Source organism: Protopterus annectens, chromosome 7.part0, assembly GCF_019279795.1.
Source record: "Protopterus annectens isolate FY-2018-M chromosome 7.part0, PAN1.0, whole genome shotgun sequence".
Lineage (NCBI taxonomy): Eukaryota > Metazoa > Chordata > Ceratodontiformes > Protopteridae > Protopterus > Protopterus annectens.
The window spans coordinates 739,425,494-739,449,053 of NC_056739.1; the positions used below are offsets into that span (position 1 = coordinate 739,425,494).

A 23,560-nucleotide genomic window follows, 5' to 3' on the forward strand; every position below is an offset into this window, starting at 1 on the left:
AAGAGGAAAAGAGGAAGGCCTAAGATAAGGTTTATGGATGTGGTGAGAGAGGACATGCATGTGGTTGGTGTGACAGAGCAAGATGCAGAGGACAGGAAGAAATGGAAACAGATGAGCCGCTGTGGCATCCCCTAACGGGAAAAGCCGAAAGAGAAGATTAAAACAAACATAGTCATTAAAGAGCTAGATATGTTGGTGACTAACATACTCATCATCATTAGAAAACCCTTCTACCTTGTTCATTTGGTTGCTAAGAGTTTCTACTCCCATCCTTCTTTAGGCTCATACTAGAATAAAATACATCTTATGGCATGTACCTGTCCAAGCACCTAACCCAATATAAGAAACTGCAGTGGTTCCTCACCAAAATACTCTCCAACATTAGCTAATTAACTTACCCAGGGCATCTAGAAGTTCTCTCTCTCCTCTGTCTCCTACATCTGACAAGCTGTAGACAACATGATCCTGTCCAATCTACTGCATATCCTCAAAACAGGCAGCAATAAAAATACAAAGATCGGGGGACCTAAATCAGTACTGTAACATATATAAGATTTGTTGGTAAAATAGGCATCTCAAAGAATCTCCCACCTGCCACATCTGGGGAAAAAAAAGCAACTTTTGCATTGTAAAGCACTCTTTTACTATCTTCCAATTTAATTTAGATGAATATATGGGAATCTACAAATTTACCCTAGGCCTAAAACTATCATCCCTGTTTGATGGGGGTGACTAGTTTTGTGCACCAGTGGGAATTTAGTGGCTAGGCTATAAATGGATTACCTGGCCCATTGCCTAGTAGCAACCTACAAACCTATAACTGCACCTCTTCCTCCTACAACAGGCATCATCGGACACAGGAAAGCTAGTGTGTATATATATATATATATATATATATATATATATATATATATATATATATATATATATATATATATATATATATATATATATATATTGCACTGTGCTCCAGTCTTTTCTCTGTCTTGCATGTTACAAACTGATTTCTGAATATGTGTTTGAACTCAGCAGACTAGTGTGCAATTGGATGGTCCCAGCTTGCATCTGAAATTTTACTGAGAATGATTTAAGAATTTTCTGCATTTCAGCCTCACAAATGTAAACACAGTCAAAGGGCGGTTTGCAACTAGACTGCTAACAAACTTTAGAAACTGAGCTTCTAAAATTACAAAAACCCCACTGGTCACTCAGAATTCAAAAGGGGTGAATTAATATACAGGGAGAGCCCATAGAAAAACGCCAGCACCTACTGACAGTATGAAATCAGCATGACAAGAGGAGAAGAAATGAATTCTGGTACCTTTTTTGTTAACTTGCTAACTAGTATAGGGACTGGGAACAACAGTTTTCATTACGACAAAAAAGCCATATGAATATAATTTATGGTAGAATGCTTGTTCTTCTTTCTGTTCTTTCCTCGATAAGCAATGGAATACCCTGCATGCTTTTTAACCATATATGCTTTGAATATTATCTGCTGTGAGCTTGATACATTTAAATACCTATGATTTCCACTATTTAACACTTTAACACAAAACTGTTTATTTTGAACTACTAAAACACTTTAAAACATAAACTGTGTGTGTCTCTCTGTCTGTCTCTGTGCGTATGTCTGTTTGTGTGTGTATGTTTTTGTATATGACCATGTGTAGAAGTTTGTGTGAAATAAGCAATCAAAATCACACTACATAAATAAGTAAACTTTCAGAATTGTCTGACTGTTGTGATGCAGCCTGTTTTAAAATGATTGTGGCAGAGAAACCATTTTGCATCAAAATCCTACAAATAATGTATATGTTAATAAAGCAAACTGCATATCAAAACCATATCCACAGGTAGCCCATTAAAGAGCAATAATGCCCTGCATGTTGGACATTACAGGGAAATAACCAGCATGCTTCAAAGGATGGGGAGGTCCTCTGTCTGTGGCTTCTGGCCTCACAACACCCCTGGGTACTCTATTATTTTCCTGTAATGCCCACTCTCTCAGGCAAAACTGCTTGTTTTGTAATAGGGAGCAGAGTGAGGTGGGGAAAAAGAAAGGTAAGTCATCTCATTAAACATGGCCTTCCTTGCTGGCCTACTGGCATAGGGATAGGACATCTGTCTGCATTATTGATGCTGCAGCTTCACCTAGCAGCCTGAAATGATGAGGCTTTTGCCGGCTTCACTTTTCCTGTGGGAAGAAAGTATGTATATCTCAGGTTGTCCCACCTATGAATCTCTGGTGAAGATCAGGACATAATAACAGGTGTTTAGTTGCAAGCAGAGAGCAGGGCTGCTTTATGGGGCTATCGGTATGTCACTGGTATAAGTGATGTTCCCCACACTATACCCATTACATTCCCAACCCTTAGGTGCTTACCAAGGCCTGCACAAATTAATGATATGTGGTTTATGAAAAAAAAATATCCCCCCAAATTCTTCAGCTTACCTACAATAAAGCCTCTCATATATGACAGCAAGGAAGGGCGTAAGCAGATTCTGGGTGGCAAAAAAAATGGAAATGCTATTTTCCTCTGGGGTGGAGGTCTGTCCTAAAGCATTGCTTCCCTTTAGGTATGGAAATGGCTGTTTCAATGCTGAGAGATAGTATGACATGTACTGTAAACTGGCAATCATCTCACATAAGCAATTTAATCCCAGTGGTTAACATTTTCCTGAAATGGAGTGACATCAGACAGAAAATGGGGAAATTAAAAGAGTTACATTCCTGTTCTGTCCACAGTTGCACAAACATCAGTGTGGTCACCGCTGTAAAACACAGGTCTCTAAAAATAATACTAAAAATAAAATGGTCAAGTAGCAAATCAGTCAGGTAGAAAAATAAACCATGGAGCAAAAATAAATTGTGAACATTTTAAAGCACTGAAGCCTGTATCTGCTGCTGACCTGATCTCACCCTGAGGTGGTCAGTTTCACAACAGCTTCATCCCTTACCTCTAATCAGTTTGTCCAAACTACCACACACCCATTCATTTTCTAAAATTAAGAAATCCTGGTTAGATTATGCAAATTATCTATAAACAGATTGAGTGGTAGGTCACAGATTCTTATGAATATAAAGGCAAGATTTTAGCTGTATGCATCACATCTCAAACTGACAAGCGCTTGCGGCTTCACTCTATTTTTACTGAACAGATACAAGGTAAATATGCAGGAGATGTTGAAGGACTGATATAAGAAAAAAGATTCCTGTGATTTTAGTTACATTTTAGTTTTTACCTTGTTGTGTTGCTTTCTATAGATGGCTTGGTTGTTGCCGTTGTTGGCATCCATGTCTGCCTTCATCGTTTTGGGTAAGATACAAAGAATTTTCCTTCCATATAAAACTGAAAAATAAAAGAGGTAAAGAAGTTACTACTTAGTATTTGAAAAAATACATAAATGATATTATTTTTGTGATTGTTCTTATATGTTTACATTTCTGTCACAGAGACTTTAAGCTAGGTGCACTAGGTTTGCTTAGTGGGAGTGTACCAAAATCTGTAAAGTATAAAGGTTTTGTTATGCTAGAAAAAAGGGAACATGTAATGGTGTATTGAGCAGAACCTGTTATTATACCATTAGATACTAGATGATTCTGTATGCTACTTGAGCACAGTTTTACTGAACATCTTAAACAGTATGGCCTCTTATGACAAACGTGTTACACTAATATCTGCCATGTACTCCCCAGATAAAAGCTATGATGTCACACAGAGGCTGTCTCTCTGGTAATTATCACTATTCTAGACTTGAAACTGATCTTTTAAATTCTGAGAATCAGAAAACCTAGAAACAGCTTTAATATCCGCGACACAAAGTGTTTAACACTGGTCATCAGTCCACTCTCTTTTCATTTCCTTGTGCGAGTGTTACTCAGACTGTACCAAGGTAAACAAGTCCACTCACAAGACTAGTATGCCGACCATATATTTAAAGGTGTAGTGAAAAGCCAGCTCTTACGTGCCAGTAGACTGAATAATAATGAGGACAGATATATAAGGAACAGTTGAATTATATGGTTAATGAATTTTGTCAAAGGGGGTATAGTGCAAACTCATTAGAAACTTTAAAGTTAGAAGTCTTAAGTAAGTGAAATGATAAAGCATTCAATTGAATTTATTTAGTGGATATTAATGCTGCAGGCTGACACCAAGCCAGGGTTGAATACCACGGTTAGTATTAAATCGGTGCTGAAAAGAAAACAGATGATTTAGAAAAAAAATGAAAACTATTATTTTTTAAGAATAAACCTGAAAATGTGTTATATATATATATATATATATATATATATATATATATATATATATATATATATATATATATATATCCTGTTGAAGATGTGTCATGTGATGTTAATTAATTAATTTTGATGTGTAGAAAATGGTGGTTTTTAATTGTTTGTTACACACTCATGAAGGATGTTGTCCAAAAGCTTTGTCAGCCATTAAACATAGCCGGCCTTAGGCATAGGCCAACTAGGCGGCCGCCTAGGGCACCGCTGTAGCAGGGGCACTTTTCTAGTATTTATTTGGTGTAGGTAGACCAGAATAGGGGCACCAGATGGAGTTGTAGGGGGCGCCATGGAGCTCTTTTGCTTAGGGCACCAGTTGACCTAAGGCCGTCACTTTATTCATTTTATTATGTGCGGTTTTTACTTGGTCGAGTGTTTCCTTCACTGAACTTTTTTGAGAACATTGTTGCTATTGTTTGTACAGTGAAGGTTAACCATTGAGTCAGTCCCTGGTTTTTGTTTCTGACACAAAGAAAGGACAAGGATGGAAAAGTCTAGGGAAGGATTTGGAAAGGCTGGTCATGTGGATAGAAAGTTGGCAGCTGATGTTCAGTGAAGACAGAAATACAGTACTGCAACAGGAGCCACGACAACCCTGCATGTATATGTACCTTTGGAGTAGGCAAAAACTTTAACAGGTTCAAACTGGTCTGTTTGTTTTGATGACTAAATAAACGCTGCTTCTTTTTGAGAGTTGTCATGCTAGTGGCGATTTTAACAAAATAGTAAATAGTGTGTTTAATACAACATTTAAGTAAACACAAGCACACTATACATTTATAAAGGTATTCATAGGAATTCTTATAGTTTTAAATAATCTACTTGATAAAAATATCATTGCAGATAAACACGGATGACTAAAACATTTGCACTAAAATGATGACATTTAGATGTCGAAAAGTAATACACAATCTATATTTTTGAACCTACTTTTTGTTCTTATCCAGAGTATTACGTTTGAGCCAGAAATGTGTATGTAATCATTTTAGTATAGAAGACAGGAAGAACTTCTGTAAAATAGGCCCATTGTTCATAGGTTGATACTAGGCTATCTGCCCTAGGGCATTTATAAGCCTAGCCAGAGTGTGTTTGGCTTTCGCCACCCTTTTAGATTAGTTGACTGTGCCTCTGTATAGTAGGTCACAGAAGGTAGCCCTTTTAAGGTTAGTTTACTGTACCTCTGTCAAGCAGGGACACAGAAGAGATCCCAGGGGTAAACTTATGATCTAAGACTCTTGGAAGGCTGTTGTGGCCGAGGCGCTAAGACTGATTTCTACATTAAACTGATTCGTGGGGAATTCGTGTTGTTTCTTCTGGTTTTTAGTCTTTTTTAAGACTAATTTTGGTTGTTTTTGTAAACTTACGATCTCCCATCCACTCGTTAAGATTTCTCTTGAAGAGGGTCAGTGAGGGGCTCTGCCTAACATGGATTGGGATTTTGTTCCAGAGTGAGGGGAGACTCTGGGATATGAATCTGTCCCTCCAGCATGTCCTATTTATTTCTGTGCAGAGGTTCAAGTCCCTGGAGTGTGTAGCTCTAAGGGATTTGGATTTCCTGAAGTGAAGCATGCCCATTAATTCTGGGTTGGACATGGCTTTATACATCAGACACAGATCACCTCTGAGTAGGCGGTACGCAACTGAGTAGAGCTGGAGTTTCTTTAGCCGAGCTGCATAGGGCATCTGTTTGAGCCCCTTGATCCTCTTGGTGAGGTACTTTTGGGGTCTTTCCATTGCTGCAGGTGTCGGGTAAGGTACACCCCAAATAAGGCATTGTATTCAATTATGGGCCTGATAAGTGATGAGTAGAGGGGCACAATAACCTCTCTTGATCTAGATGTGAATCCTTTCATGATAAGGTGGGCTATATAGAAGGTCTTTCTAACCACTTTAGCAACGTGATTGTCAAAGGAGATATTGCTATCTAATTGGGTCCCCAAGTCCCTAATTACTTCTTTCGTACTTAATGGATTACCACCTATGTGGTAATTTTTGTCACTTTGTTTTTCCCAAAGGGGGTGACTATGCACTTTTTGGCATTTAGCTTTAGGCCATTGCTCTGGCACCAGTTATCCGTCTTTGTGAGACCCTTTTGGAGGATGCTTGTGTCAGCCGGAGAGTCGATTACAGCACCCAGTTTGCAGTCATCTGCAAACTTGGTCAGCCATAGTCCACCCGTGTTAGCCTGTACCTCTGAGAAATATATACCGAACAAGAGAGGTCCCAGGACTGAGCCTTGTGGGACCCCACTTGTAACTGGTTTAGAGTCTGACATGGCACCTGCTATTCTGACCATGTGGGTTCTATCCCTGAGCCAGTTTGCAACCCATCTTGTGACATAGGGGTTGATATTTAAGCTGGTGAGCTTATTTATGATGCCAGAGTGGGGTATTGTGTCGAAGGCTTTTGTGAGGTCCAGGTAGGCTGTGTGGACTACCTTCCCTTCATCTATGGCTTTGGTAACTGTTTCAAAGATGTCGACCAGGTTCAAGAGGCAAAATCTGCCCTTAACAAAGTTCAAATTGGGTAGGATCCAGTGTCTGGAGTTTCCCAATGTTTTTGTTTATGATTTCCATGATGATACACTCCATAGCTTTGCAGACCAGGCTAGTCAGGCTTATAGGGCGATAGTTTCTGGGGTCTGTTGTGGCACCGCCTTTGTGGAGTGGGACCACTGTTGCTGTATGCCATTCCTTGGGTACATATCCTGTAGTAAGGCTGAGATTGAACAGTGACTTTATATGAGGGTTTAGTTCTTCTTGGAGCTCGTGTAAGATGCAGCCCAGGACACCATCTGGTCCCATTGATGCTGTGTTTTTTGCTTTGGAGAGGGCAGCTCTCACATGTGCATCTGTGATCTCAGGAAGGCTACACTCCGTTGGGATAGACATTTGCTCTTTTGGGGGCGAAGGGGGGGAGAAGTTTGCACTGAACTTTTCTGACAGGATGTTGGCAATGTCTGTGGGTTCAGTGTATTTTTTGTCATTTTGCACTAACTCAGATCATATCTGTGAGTTACCTCCCAGGTTTCTGACATATCTAAAGAAGGCCTTGCGATTATCTTTAGTGTCTTGTGCAATTTTTCTTTCGAAGCTGGCCTTAGATGATTTTATGAGGGATCGTAGTTTCTTGCTAGTACTGATCAGAGACGCCTTCCCTTTTTGGGATTTTTCTCTATCATGTAGTAGCTTTCTCCTTCTGTTGTATAGCTTATTTATGGCTGGGGTCCACCAGACAGGTCTCCTGCCTTTGTAGGAGTGAGTCTTGGTTTTATTTGGGATAGCATGCTCCATGCATTCCTGTAGGTGTCCATAGAATGCTTTTGTAAAGGATTCTGCTTTTTGGGCCGTATTTTCCACTGGCCCGGGGGCTTTGAAGGATTCCACCTCAGTTTTGAGAAGTGTGAAGTTTGCTTTTGAGAAGTTCTTCACTGTGGTTTCCTTGGCTAGGGGTGGGGATGGAATATGGATGTCCAGTGAGATTAGTTTATGGTCTGATCTTACCAATGAGGGGTATACCTCTGGTGTGGAACATAGAGACCCCATGCTGGTGATGACCAGATCCAATATGTTTTCCCCTCTAGTGGGAGTGGTGACCAGTTGTTCCATAGCATTTGAGTTTATAAATTCCAGGAACCGTTGGGCGAGGGTGTTTGGGCTTGAGTAGTTTTCCCAATCAATGTTTGGGTAGTTGAAGTCACCCAATATAATGGTGTTTGGAGAGACCTTCATATTCTCCAGTGTTCTCAGGAAAGTTGAGTGAGGTTCCTGTGTTTGGGAGGGTGATCTGTAGCAGGCTACAAACTGAAAGGCAGTTTTGCCCACTGTTAGTTGCACATGGATGGTCTTGGATGCTTCGTGCAGTGCCACTAACCTGGAGGTGTGGGTATCTTTGATAAATATGGATACTCCCCCTCCTTTTGTGGTTCGGTCCGAGTTTTGGGGCTGGAAAGCATGGTATGAAGTATAACCTGTTAGTGCTGGGGTGCTCTCGGGAGCCTTGAACCAGGTTTCTGTTACTGCACAGATATCGATATTCACCATACTGAGGAGAGTCTCGAGTGCGTGCATCTTGAGGTTTAGACTTCTGGCGTTGAGCAGCATTACCCTTAGGTTTTTTTTCTTTGTGTTGTCTATGGAGGTGGGTATGTCTTTTGAGCCTTGCCTAAAACATGCACTATGGGGGAGGCAAGAGCCTTTGCCAGTATTCGAAAACCCAGAGGTGACAGGTGAAAGCCGTCCCTAGTGAAGCAACGTGGCTTGGCAAGCATGGCATCCCAGGCTGACAGACACTGGATCCCCTTTGAATGACACCAATACTTTAGCCAATTGTTAAAATTGATCATTTTGTCTTTATACTGTGGCATCATTCTTGGTGAGGGTAAGATGCTACTCAAGGTCAGGGTCATACCGGCCTGGACTACATGATCAAAGAGCTCCTCTATGTCTTTTTTCATGTAGTCCAGGGAGGTGCGTCTCAGGTCATTCACACCAGCATGGACAATGACAGAGTCATATTTGTACTTGCTTTGGAGTGACCTGAGTGCTTGTGTTATGTGGCGGATCCTGGCACCCGACAGGCAGCTTACAGTGACCTTCTCCTTGTTCAGCCTGGTGAGTGGGACGTCAGTGTGTCTGACAATAGAGTCACCTATTACAAGTGTATTAGGTGTGTTGTTTAGCCTTGAGGGCTGTGACTGTGTGGCACACTGACTTTGTGAGCTATGTGCTATGTGGGTATTGTTTCGTGGTAGGGGTTGCTTGGATGTCTGCTTTGGAGGTCTCTGCTGCTTAGGCAGATTTTTATTTAGAGCTTCCGAGTATGTTTTTGTGTGTTTATGTGTTTGGCTTGCTGATGTGATAGGTCTATGTGAGACTAGATTTGTGGTGTGTGTGGTTACCTTCTCCTCCTGACAGGCTGTGCCAGTACTGGGTTGAGAGAGCTTAGCCTCCAGTTTGGCTATATAGTTGCATCTCTCACATATATTTGAGGTTGTTGGGAGGAGGAGAGGGTGGTCTGTATACATAAGGCAGTTGTAACATTGCCTCAAGATTCCCAGATTCACCAGCTGGACTGGAGAATAAACCCAAAACTGACCTTTGGACATGCCTGAATAATATAGGGAACTACTTATTGAATGATTATAAAGAACCAATAGGGAGCAAGTGGTTAAAAGGAGTATAAGAGGATGTAGTGCTTAAGTTTATTAGTGTTTACCTATGAGATTACTTGTACGAGCAAGTGCAGGGCTTTAGAATGAAAATAGAGTGCTTATTTTGAGATTTATAGCAGTTCTAAGGGAAAAAGTGAAGAGCAGACTTTGTGGAGCCGGGAATACTTTAAACCTGTTTAAGCGGCGCTGCCCGACGCTGCTCTGTGTGCAAGACCGCACAAAAAGAGAGTTGCACAGTTTTAAGAGAGAGAGAGATCAAGGAGTTTGGAATTGACCCAAAATGGCCAATAAAACTACAGCTTCTAGGTAGTAACCACTCCTACAGGGACAGGCAGGCTGCTCAGTGTTAACCACTGCCACTGGTGAACACAGATACTTCCCTTTAGCCCAAGCAAGCACTGACCTCCAAGAAACTTACAAACAGTTCAGAACAGCAAATCTGTAACTGAACTTTCTTAAATTTCAGAGAGTGGGAAAAAAGCAAGATTTTTTTGTTTTTTTGTTTTAGTTTAAGGGTAGCAGATATACACAAGTAGCAAAATAGTCAGAACAGTGCAATAAATGAAGGAAGAGTTACAATTTACAGTGCTGTCTTCTACTGAGATGTTAACACAGAATATTTGGTTGGCTAAATATCTAGTAACAGCCCAATTTCACACCTTCCAGATTGCAAAAAAAAAAAAAAAAACTTCAATGAAATTTAGAAATTATCAGTAACAAAATGGCAGCATGCAAGACAGTTTTGTGACATTCCTAAATGTGGCTGCTGACAGTTGGATGGTTTAATGCTGGTCAGAACTTGATGATTAATAGCATTTTCTGGTGCAGCTAAAAATCTGCATAAAAATTAATATATAAATTTACATTGTCCATACAACAGCTAGGGCTAGGGTTTACCATGTGAAACGTTTTATGGTGGGATTGTTCTCTGGCTGTCCAGAGATTAGAGAGGAGGTATAGTGAATTTATTTTAAGCTGAATAAAACTGCCTGTTTTATTAACTTAGTTTACAACATTCCCCCTTAATATGGCAGTATGAAAGCAAGAACGCTATACAGACTAGCAGACTATTGTTTAGAAAAGCAAACTGTGTTTTGGATAGTGTTGTTGTATATAGTCCAGAAAACTTTTCCCAGTTCTTGAGACTGGCATAAACATAATTATTATAGAATTGAGATTACAATATTCTTGTCTGAATTGCTGAGCTAGTAGATACTGCCATATTTTATATACTGAGTGTACTGTGTATCACTGAACAACCCAAATGCCAATATTTACAACATTACAACATCAACACTCTACTACACGTGCACCAAGCAATAGCCTCACATACATGCAAAAATAAAACCTAAACAGTAATGAAAAAAATAATGTTTTTTGCAGCGGGCAGACTGTGTCTCTGCACCTCCTTCAAATTATATAAACTAACTTCGGGACTGAACAATATCGGTGAAAGGGCATATTCCCCTACCCCAAATATTGTTAGATCTTGCATATCTATTGACCATCTGCTTAGTCATAGGTTCATAGGTGTTTACAACGCTAATGACCACAGGGGCCTTTTTAAGCCTAGCCATGCATCCCAAATCTCTGACAAGTTCTGATACCCTTGATAAGTGTCAGTAGAGGCTTGGAAGATGAAACATTTACAAGCAGGGGCCTGGGTTATGATCCATTTACAGGTTGCCTTTGTCTATTAGAGACAGTTTACTATCAAAAGGGTGAAATTCATATGGTCTAACTTTCATTTGATCAACCCATATGGTCGACACATGAATATTAAGTTGTTCATTTGGTCGACAGGAAGTGCATGCAAATTACCTACTGACATCATGTTGACAACAGGGCAAGGATATACCCTTGTCAGCACTGTTGTGCAATCTCTGAGTTGTAATATATAAGTAGCAGGGGGTGTGGGGGGGTGCAGAGAGGCTTGCCCCCCTGCAAAAACACTACTGTCAGCGCTGCAGGTTTTTTTCAACCATTTAAACTTTGACATTTTTTTTCAGTATTTTGAACATTCAGTGTAATGACTTTCGACGTTATGACTGTCGACCATATGAATTTCAACCTTTTGATAGTAAACCATTAGAGACATAGGTGCCAAGCCGGAGATGAATTTCCTGTTCCCAATCCAATTGTCTAAGTTACACTTGAATTGGGTTAGGGAGGAACTCTGCTTCACATGGATGGGGAGCCTGTTCCAGAGATGGGGGTAGTCTCTGTGATACATACCTGTCCCTCCACCAGGTCCTAGTTATATCACAGGCAAGGTTTAAGACTTTAGAATGGTTAATTCTGGTGCTGTTTGTTTTGTGGATATGCAGAGGGTTCATCAGAGTGGGGTCTGACAATCCCCTGTATGCCAGGCGTAGATCTCTCTTCAACAGCCTGTAGGAAACAGAATAGAGGGACAGGGCCTTGAGCCAGTCGGCATAGGACATTTTACTTATGCCCTGTATTATTTTAGTGAGGAACCTCTGTGGACGTTCCATTTGTTGGATATGCCTAGTTAGGTAAATACCAAATCCTACATCTTTTGATGACTGGTAAATACTAGGGTAGTTGCCCTTGTAGGGCATTTAAAGCCTAGCACCTTTCTCTTGATAGGTTAGAATGAAACCCTGTACTTTGCAATTGAGAGGCAAGCATCTTCACCCTGATGTCAACACCAAAGGCTTTGTTGGCTAATATGGTAGAAAAAAATGTCAGAAAACACAGTACTTGCACACACACCCCAAAAAGGACATACAACAAAATGAGTGAGAGAACAAACAAAAAGAAAGCAGAGAAACTCTAACCCTAAGTCATCACTTAAAGAATCATGAAGTAAAGATAATGGCTGATAAGTGACACCAGGCTCACCAAATCTACAATTTAGTACTAGGCTAATTGCCCTTGTGAGTCATTTTAAGCCTAGCTAATTATCCCATGTGATAATCAAACCCTGAACCTTGTGTCTGTAAGGTAAACATTTTAACCATTATGTTAACCTCCCTAGTTGACCAAATTTTGTTGACTTAACAGATCTCTACCAAATCAACACCTGAACAAATTACATTTTCCCATATAGATATACACATATACATATTACGTGCATATATTCTTTTGAGAAGTCATTGTTTCTGTCTTGAAGTAAATATATTATGTACAGAAATGCAGCAACCTAAATTTATTTTTGCACTTGTTTTGCTTTTCTTGGCTTCAATTGTTTTGTATTTGTTTTTGGAAGGAAGTTGATTTTGTCTGTACAAGGGGCTTTTGCCTCGTGCATCCAATATTCTGCCATCAGGTTCAATGTCTAAGATGTCCATAAGGCATTTGCTTCTTTAGCAGTTCATCAGCTTTATAGGTGTTTTCTGTTTACTGACAAAGTATGAGGCTTTTAATTTCCATCCCATAAAAAGACAGCGTTGTGATTTTTACAGGAAAGAGGACTTGGGGAGATATGGTAAGGTCATATTTGAGATGTGACAAGGTCATATGTGAGATGTGGAAAGGTCATATGTGGGAAGTGGTAAGGTCATATGTGAGATGTGGTAAGGTCACATGTGAGATTTGGTAAGATCATGAGTTCTGTACCCCAAGGAGGATAGGTTTTAGGTTGGAATGTCAAACATAACTTATTTAGATGTCAAACATAACTTCTTTAGATTAGCTATAGCAACACTGCAATGTACGAGTGGTTCAATACTCATTAATTCACATGTATCTAGTTGTAGACCTATAACTTTTGTTACTGCATTTTAATCTTTTTTTTCATAGAAATGTTCAAAACATAAAAATGCAGCTTTTCATAAACATATCTATAAATCCTGCTTCTGTTTTTAAGTTGTGTAATGCTGCTCGATAAATGATACCTGCAAACTGTAAGACCATTCTCTGTGTTTTCTATTTTACAAGTTGCTGCTTCCCAAAAGGCACACCTCAAAAACTGGTGATGTCATTTGAGATTCTGGCTTACGACTTTATAGCTTGGTATTACTTATACTCACAGTAACTTAGTTGCATGTTGTCAATGCATCCATCATGATGAGTTTTACCAGTGGCCAGATACATTAGTTTTACATCCGAGTCCCATCTATTCTTCTGAGAAGTGTAATCCTGCAGTAGTTGATGTCATTAAGGGCAACATCCCCACTTGTTCCCCACATACCATCAAACTCTTACCATAAGAACTCTGGACAAAGCCAAAAATAATGACAGTACAATGTCCAAAATCGGGGACACATTTTAAATGTTGCCCTTATAAACTTTGAATGTTATTAGAATAGTAGGTTTTGCATTAGTATGCATTTTTTTGAACGCTACAAAGTATGAACCTTAGTAACTTCAGTCCTTAATGATTTGCCAGAAAAACATAGATTAAATGAGGAATGGAATAGGAAGGCAAAAATTGAGACATTCTGTAAAAGTTTGGACAGTTTAGAGAGAGGCCCCAGATCTGTTATTTTCTCATTTATGTTTCTTTGTTGCATCATTCTGTCTGTCATTACTCAAAAGTTCTGACAGGTAATATTTCCAGGAAATTGTAGGATGTTAGGTGTTTCACCTTGTCTGTTCTGCATCACTTAGTACTGCTTTGCACTGTTATTACCAACAGAGATTTAATGTTGAGTTCTGAAAGTTAAGGCAATCATGAGTTGTTGCTATATAATAATTTAATTAAGTACAGAACTAACCAGTGACCTTGTCTCTGGTATGCAGTGCTGATGATTCTGAGCCTTTAAATGCGGTATATAACAGCGTAATCTCTTTTCAGCTCCCGATTAAAAATCATTCTCATTACATCCCACCCCAATTACCTTATGTGAGATATGGTAAGATCATACGTGAGATGTAGTAAGGTCATATGTGAGATGTGGCAAGGACATGTGTGAGATGTGGTAAGATCATGAGCTCTATACCCTTTGGAGGATAGGTTGCAGGTTGGAATATCAAACTTACCTTCTTGGGAGCAGATATAGGTCTGATGTACATCACTCTGTGTATCAGACAGAAATCTCATGTAAGAAAGCAATGCCCTTGTTCAGTAATATTTCAGCAGCTTCTAACTTATGTTTAAGAACAGAACTTAAAGCACATAAACCCCTATATAACTTGATGGATTGCCAGCCTGACTCACAAACAAGACCCCAAAAGTTAGGATTGGTGCTACCACCTCCACTAAAAACAGTCACCAGCTGGGTACCTCAGGGCTCCGTGCTGGGACCGCTCCTATTTGGCATCTACTACTCGGAGCTAAACGCTGATGTCAAAGGCCTTTGTCTGACCAAGTTCCTTCCCAGCTGACTGCAAACCGAGAGCTGTCATAGATTCCCCCCATGACACCAACATCTTACAAGAGGGTCTAACACGATAAATGACTGGTGCCAAAGTCACAGACTAAAATACAATGCCAAGAAATGTATTATAGTGCCTTTGGGAGAACTGCCACCAGGCTTAATTATTCCATCAATAAGACACACCTAAGAGTTGACCCAGTATTCAGGAATCTGTGAACATATGTAGGCAGTAATCTGGCCTTTGACTAATATGTGGCCAAGGTAGTAAGAAAATCATTCTATGTAGCCCATCTTTTAAGAAAGGGCATGAGATCCAGGTCCAAGTAAGTCATAATGCTGCTTTATTTGGCCCTTACAAAACCCATCGTTGAGTATAATGTCCTCTTCGGCATGCACCCGACCAGACATGTGCAACAGCTGGAACTCCCACAGAGTTTCCTTACCAGAAGAACCAAGGTTATAAACACATTGTCCTTCATGGATTGCCTTAAAGCCCTATATTCTGTCTCTTACAGGTTACTAAGAGACGAACTATGCCTGGCATACAGGGCATCCTTGAATCCAGCCATGATGGACCTTTTGCATATCCACAAAACGAACAGCATCAGAACCACTAGATTCAAGCATTTAAATTTTACTTGTGACATAATTAAGACATGTTGACGAAACATATATGTGTCTCATAGGATCCCCATGCTTTGGAACAGGTTCCCCATCCATGTGACGTAGAGTCCATCCCTAACCCAATTTAAGCGTAACCTTGATCAATAGATGAGTAATTGGAAATTCATCTTGGGTTTGGTCCCTATGTTTCTGATAGACAGAGGCAGACAGTCATGCCCAAACTAACATATCCCTTCCAACATAACCTCTAGAAACTTCCCAACATACCACCTCCTAATAAACACCCATGATGACACAGGGACATGACTGGATTGGATTGCACGGATAGGCTTATAAAGGCCCAGTTGGTTGTTAGCATAGTATATAACTACGAACAAAGAACCTTTGAATTTTCCCTTCTCACAGAAGGAAGGAAATTAGCTGTTCAGAGGATCACACACAATCAAGCCTTCTGTATAGCCAGGTGGGTATTTTTCGCAGCTAAGAAGACAAGTAAAATTTCTCAGATTTAAGTTTATTATATTTTAATCCCAGAGACCCCAACATTCTAAAATTCTAAAAAATAATAAATGGTTGATTCACAGAAGTATGTAAAACTTACCACAGTGTAGTGTCATTCTATGTATGTATGAGAAGAAGAAAATGCAAATTTACAGTAATTACAGAAGGTTTATGTTGTTCTGGTTGAAAACAAAACATATTTTGTCTCTAAGCTTGTCTAGTTGTATTTTTGTCATTGTGTGCTCACACAGGATCACAACATAAAAATGGTTTTGTTAAAGCTACTAAGATTTAACAGCTCAGTCAGTGTGTCAGTGCATTTTTTTGCAAAGATTGTTTGTCTAGAAGTTTTCCTGTTGGTTAGGACAGTATTTACTCCAATGCTCATCAATTTCTTAGAGTTCTCACTATTATTTTGTAATTATGATCACTGAATGGTCTATGTTCCTTACAAAGACACCTCAACACAGGTGATTAGGTGCAAAAAATATTAATATAAATTAAAAGAAGTTGTGGTTACATATATATTCTTACATTTGCTGCATTTTTTAACACTAGGCAATGCACAGAAGGTTCCTGTTGGTGCCAAGGAGACCTGCTTGTGTGTACAGGGGGATTGTCCTGACACCTGGTTCCAGTACAGAGGTGCCTGTTATAAACCAGTGATGACCAAAATGACATGGCCCAATGCAGAGGTATGACCCATCTTGTACTTGCATTTTTTACAGCCATAGCACTCCTTTTGTAGGAGCTTTACACTGATCATTCTAACAGGGTGTTCCCAAATTTACCATAATTCTGCTATCATTTACTTCATGTGTACACAAGTAGTCAAAAGACAGAAAGAACATTAAATAAACAAATAGCAGTGCACAAAAAGTGATAAAAAATATGTAGATTCTACGTTTATTTATTTTATTTAGTTGACATGTGTTGACCAGGTTAGTCCAACTGGGCAAAAACACTGGAAGAAAAGCTCCACAAGTGATTACAAACAAGTAGTTTAGTAAGTCCAAAGATACAGAATATCAGAAAAGTACAATGGTATAAACAGAATAATGTAAAGAAGGTCTACTCTAAGTTATGTAACTGACGTAGTGATTGCTTTTACTACAGAAACTGTTTACTGTTACATATGCTGTTATGCTCACAATAGTCTAAGGGACTAACTGAAGCTGTGACTGCCATAAGTCTCCTCCCCATCTCACCCAATCCACTCTCATCTCCTCACTACCCCCTCCCATCCTCCAATACTCTGTCACACCTCCCCCATCCTTAATCCTTAAAGCTCTAGATACACTCCCATACTCCTCCCTCCTACACTGTCACCAATAATTCTAGTACATCCTCAATACCTAACCCCCAAATATTCCATTATACTTAAATCACATGTCTCTTCAAACCATTCTCATCCTTTCCCTTAGCCTACTACTCCTAATACCTCTATACCATGCTACCTCCTATTCCTCTTACAGACTACCTCCTTCTTTCCTATACCCTCTTCACCCCACCATCACCCCTAACACACATCATAACTCTGACACATCTTATTTCCACACTATATCCTCATCCCTAGTGCTTCCAAACCCACTTCTCTGCTTTAAACTAAAACTCCTATCCTCCTCAATGAAACATCATATTCCCAAAGCACTATTGTACCTCCCACCAAACTCTAGGAGCAAATCCAAACCCCTGATCTCATTCCCATTTAACTGCCTATGCCTAGCAGGAGACATACACCCAACCCAGGACCTAGTACCAGCAGCAATCCATCTCCCCCCATTACCACCAATACTACCAACCCTAAATACCTCAAGATCTTGACCATCAATATCCAGAGTCTAAGAAACAAATTAGCCCCACTTCCATGCCTGACTATTCCATACCCAACCTGACATAGCAGCTGTCTCTAAGACATGGCTAAAAACCAACATTTCAGACTCTGAAATACTACCCCCTGGGCTTCAAGTACTTAGACAAGACCATCTAAAACAGCAGGGTGGAGGAGTAGCCTTAATCTACTCTAGCCTTCTCTCCATCACTCCCTAGCAAAATCCTATTCCACTATTCAACAACGCTGAACTAGTCATAAGAAATCTCAAACTAAATAACCAGAAAAGCATTTGTGTTATAGCCCTCTATATCCCCCCTGGAAACAACATTAACACACTTGAGGAAATTCTTCTATGGACCTCATATAATATCAAGTTTGAGACATACATCCTAGGAGATGTGAACATTGACTGGAACAAAATTTCTGCCAATAACCCCACCATTTCAATCAATCTATGTAATTTCACTCAACTCACAAATGCTATAACCAGACCTAATAAAAATAACCCCCAGACTCCATACTGGACTGGATCCTTGTCTCCCACCCAAACAAAATCTCCCACACTGGCATGGAATGAAGAAAATGGAAACTAGAGGATGGGGAAAGTAGATAATGTATAAGATAGTAACATGGTTTAGAGAGTAGGGAAGCAGTGTAGATGTGCAGATTACAGGGCAAAATATTTGAATGCAAGAGGAAGGAGTGACTTGGTGACTTTTGGCTGTCAGTGCTGGATATTCCATTGCAAGAATAACCAAAACACTGCTAAGGGGGAGATTAGGACAGGTGTGGTGTCATCAGTGGAATGTTGATACTGAGGATTCTGTAATAAGTAGATGGAGTGGGAAGGGAGAGAGGAGGAGAAAATGACTGTACAGTGCCATATTAGTACTGAGAAATTTTATTAAGGGGGGTGCAAAGTAAGCCTGGAGACAGTATGCAGCTGACCTTAGACAGAGTGAGGTAGTCCATGCAAAAGGCAGCCAATAGTTCATATGACTGTATATGTGGGAGAAAATGACCGGACAGGTTAATGTAGGGTGTGAAAAAGAGGGAACATCAGTCTGTGGACATCAGTAGTAAACAGGGTATCTCTATTTGTGAAAATCCTAGTACATCCATCTGGGGTAGAAAAGGAAGACATAGAGATTCACTGACAGCTTGAAGGGTTGATGTGGAAAGGAAACATTTTTTGTCACAGGTTCTGATTGAACATTTGAGGTGAACACGATCATATACCCAGGAAAGATATTATTTGATGTGTCATCGATGGTCTGCAGAAACTTTTGATGACATTTTTAAGCATTTTAACAGAATGGGTAAGTAAGTGAACTTCTTTTACCTGCTCAGTCACATTTATTACATTTTTTTTTCAGAACTGCTGGAGGTAATAATATATATAACAAGGGTGGGGGGCACAGCCCTCGCAATGCTAACTATTGCATAGTTTATGGCACAAAGCATACTAAATTTAAATCAATGAAAACAGAGTTTTGACTTATACATTCAGTTACATGTTTTGTGGAATGACAATATAGATGTCATTTTGAAAGTTACCTTGTTTAATAATCATTACGGAGCAGCCAGGAACCACATACATACAAGTATGGAATTTAAACATGAACTACTTTCTACCCACTTTTTGCTTCCCAGAGTAGTGAAAATGAAAAATGTATCATTGCCTTTCCTATAAAACATGTGCATCAGTACCTTCATAGAATAAATAAAACCCTAGTAAGCATATTTAGCAAAGAAGTTCAACCAAATCCCATGTCAAAGCTCTCTTTGAAGACTTCAGCTATTAACTACACAACTAACTTTAAAATAGCTTTGACAAATTTCTGAGAAAGTAAAACATATTCTAAAGATGCTTCCAAGAATGTTAAAAATGTGATGATATTTTCCTTCACTGAATATTTTTTTGTTTTTGTAACAATAGAAATAATGCTGTTGTTCTCTTTCTCCCTAGGCCCACTGCCAAGATCATTTCAATGGAGCTCACCTGGCCTCTGTCCATAGCCAAGAGGAAAATCAGTTCATTTTTACCTTGATGGGAAAACCAAATGATTACAGAAAAGGGCAGGCATACTGGATCGGAGCCCACGACACATTTAAGGTACTTAACACTGCTCTTCTTCCAGGTACATGTGGTTAAAGGGGAAACTGTCGATTAAATGGACTGTTTAGGAGATGCTATCCGGGTGTGGAACAAAGCAGCAAAATTATTTGGTGGTCTTATGCTGATTTGACAAGGATAAATCCTAGGCAATTTGCAGAATTATGGCCTAACATCCACAGGTTAAAAGTCTTTGAGCAAGCAACACAGAACTATTAGAGTCTAAGTCCAAAAAAACAAATTTTTTATACTGGTCATGTTCATACTTCTCAATATTTTAGCACAAGAGCTGTAGAGAAAGCTAAAAATAATGGGGGACAAAGCCTGAAAAACAGGGTCAAATTTTAAAAATTGCAATTTTCAACATAGAAGGTTGCTAGAAAAGCAGGTTTTGCATTCACATGCATTGTCGGAAGAATATGAAGTCAGACTCAAATGGCTGTCATTATTCAGTGACTGTGGTCTTCAATGATTTGCCAGAAAACTGCATATTTTAAGAGGGATGGGCCAAAAATATGAGGCAAAATCTCAACATTCTGCAAAATTCTGTACAATCAAGAGATATGGATGATATTACACTTCAGTTAGAACAAATTAATACAAACGGATATGTAGGCCTAGAGGACATTACCCAGATATCAGACTGACGACTAACATGCAAAGATACATACCTAAATGAAAGAATAACAAGGTTTGCATATTGTCCTTTTTTAGGTTCATAGGGAATTTATTTTATTTTATTTTATTTTACATTTGTTGACCGGGCTAGTCTAGCTGGATACATGTCCATTTTCAGTAGAGGCCCGGGGAGAAAAGCTCCAAAGAACAGAGGTACATAAACAAAAACATCAGCAGAACAAGTAATTATTATTACATTCATAGGCAAATAAAGCAAACAAGTAGGTTATACATATTGTTTAAAAGAGGTACAGACTTATGTAGATGGTCTAACATGGCTACATTGTGGACCCTTAAGGTTTTGGGTTGAGTAGAGGCTTAGGTGGGCCTGGGTGGGCCTGGGACGTTTGCTATTAGTTTGGATTAGAGCAAGGGCATAGCCATTGGGACTTTAGGAGTTCTTTGAGATGTTTTTTGAATTGGTGAAGAGAGGTCATGAGTCTTAGGTTGTTTGGGAGGGCATTCCAGGATTTACCAATGGAATTGGCATAGAGAGCTTCACCTCCCGAGTTGTTAGATTTAATGGTCTGCACTTGTAGACCTTTGGATGACCTGAGGGACGTAAGGTTGGAGTAGGGGGTAAGTATTTTGTTCAGTGAGGGGGTTTCGTCTGGATGGTTGATTGTTTTAAATGCCTCAGTGAGTTGGTTGAGTTTGAGAATGTTGGGCAATTCTAACCATTCCAGTGTCCTTAGATTTAGGCAGTGATGGGTGCGATAGGGCATTCCTGTTATGAATCTGGCTATATGGTTATAGGTTGTAGATAGTTTATTGAGCTCTCTCTTGTTAAGGAAGGAGAATATCGGGGAGGCATAAAGGAGTGTGGAGAGGAGGTGGGTCCGGGCGATAGTTAGTTTGGTGTACGGGGTTAAGAAGTTCTTTATTCTATACATGGACCCGAGTTTCTTGTTTACCGACTTAATGGTCAGGCTGACATGCGTATCAAATTTAAGCTTGTGGTCTATGGTCACCCCTAGTAGTTTGGTGTGCGAAACAGGTTCGATTATGGTCCCATTGTTGGAGGACACATGGAAGGTTGGGTTGTTGGTATTAGGAGGTTCTTTTCCTTGGGAGGTAGTTGGAGTGGGGAAAAATAGAAGTAATTTGGTTTTGGTTGGGTTAAGTAAGAGTTTTAGTTCTGAGAACCATTTTTCGACTATGGTAAAGCAGTTTTGGGTTGTGACTTGGAGTTTGGCGAGAGAGACGTCAGAGCAGATCAGGGTGGAGTCATCTGCATATTGAATACAGGTGGCTTTGGGAATGATAGAGTGTAGACCATTTATAAAGACGGAAAAAAGAAGGGGACCGAGAATAGATCCTTGGGGAACACCGATATTAGTGGGGAGTAGGTCTGATAGCCTGTTTTGCCACTGAACCGCCTGTTTTCTACAAGAGAGGTAGGCGTTAAACCAACTTATGGTTGATTTGCTAAGATGAAAGGTTTCCAGTGTGTGGAGCAACTGTTGGTGATTGACCATGTCGAAGGCTTTCGATAGGTCGAGAAAGAGCGCAGAGGATATTAATTTATTATTGCGGTTGTGGTTGACTGAGTCAACAAAGGAGAGGAGAGCAGTGGTTGTGCTATGATGACGAAAGCCGTGCTGGGTGTTAGACAGGAGGTTGTTTCGAGTAAGATGGCTAATGAGTTGCTTGTGAACGCAGCGTTCCATGATCTTGGCTAGTGGAGACAGTATAGCTATGGGTCTGTAGTTAGATGTGTCAGTGGAGGACCCTCCTTTATGGAGAGGGATGATATAAGAGATTTTCCAGATTGAGGGAATAGAAGCTTCAGAAATGGTCCGGTTGATCAAGATTGAAATGGGGTAGGCTATGGCGTCAGATGCTATTTGTAAGTATTTGGCTGGGAGTAAGTCAGCTGCTAGGGTGGTTGGTTTGAGTTTTTTCAAGAGGGTACGAATATAGGAGGTAGATGTTGGTTGTAGGTTAAAGGAGGATTGAGTTGGGTCTTTAGTTAAGGTTACAGCCGAGGGAGAAGAAGTAAGCTGACTGGCGAGGGACTGGATGGTCTCAGTAAAAAAAGAATTAAAAGTGTTGGCTATTTCTCCTGGATCTTTACCCATGAGTTTCTCAGGGGTGGGGGTGGTAGATTTACCTGGATGAAGGAAGTGATTGAATCCAGCCCAGAATTTTTTAGGGTTATGCTGGTGTTTATCTTGGAGGTGACAGAAATATTGTTTTTTATCAGACATAACGGCTGCTTTGGTTGAGTTTCTAAGCTGTAGAAACTTGATGCGATCTAGGGGGGTTTTGTAGTTCTCCATTTGTTCCAGGCCTGGTCTCGGAGTTTAATTTTGGTTTTAGTATCTTTTGTTAGCCAAGGTGCAATACGTTCCTTAGTTCTAGTAAGTCGCTTAGGAGCGTGAGAGTCAAGTATCTTGAGGAAAGTGTCATTAAAGTATGACACACTCTCATCTAAGGGTAGAGTTTTTAGGATGGACCAATTACATGCTTTGAGGTCTGCAAGAAATTGGTCTGGGACAAAATTCTTACTGTTCCTAACTAGTCTGGTTAGTGGGGGGGGGGTTTGTAGTCGGACATTTGTGTTTTATAATGAAGGTAATAAGGTGGTCACTAAGGTCGTTGGGAAGGGTCCCTGCGGTATAGTTATTTGTATCCTTGTTAGTAAGAATCCAGTCAATGATGCTCTCCTTTTGTTGAGCATTTCCAATTCTAGTGGGAGATAGAATATTTTGGGAGAAGCCATGTAAGTTGATGGGGAGAGGATTTGAGTGTACGGAGTAGAGGGACCAATCAATATTAACGTCCCCTAGTATTATGGTTTCTTGGGGATAGTTGGTAGCAAACCAACTAAGAGTTGTTCTAGGATTTCAACATTTTTCCCTGGTGGTAAATAAATTACTATGAGATTAATACTTTTTTGGTTGTTTAGGCATAGCTTTAGGGCAATCAGTTCTAGGTTAGGGACTTTTGGAGGTTGGAGTGGATTCATTGTGATGTTCAAAGAGTTCTTGAACATGACAGCTATTCCCCTACCCTTTCTAGTTATTCGATCGGCCCTAAGGATGTT

The 23,560-nt window shown here is 39.9% G+C and overlaps 1 protein-coding gene across 1 annotated transcript in view; it reads left to right on the top strand.

The window, feature by feature from the left end:
- The first annotated feature begins 3,102 nt into the window (after positions 1 to 3,102).
- The window catches only part of LOC122805844 (C-type lectin-like), a 37,355-nt gene continuing 16,897 nt past the window's right edge, over positions 3,103 to 23,560 (top strand). The window contains exons 1-4 of the mRNA XM_044076098.1: positions 3,103 to 3,169; positions 3,269 to 3,320; positions 16,442 to 16,578; positions 19,687 to 19,833. Of these exons, the coding sequence (XP_043932033.1) occupies positions 3,269 to 3,320; positions 16,442 to 16,578; positions 19,687 to 19,833 (336 nt within the window). The 5' untranslated portion in view covers positions 3,103 to 3,169. The remainder of the gene's footprint in view (positions 3,170 to 3,268; positions 3,321 to 16,441; positions 16,579 to 19,686; positions 19,834 to 23,560) is intronic.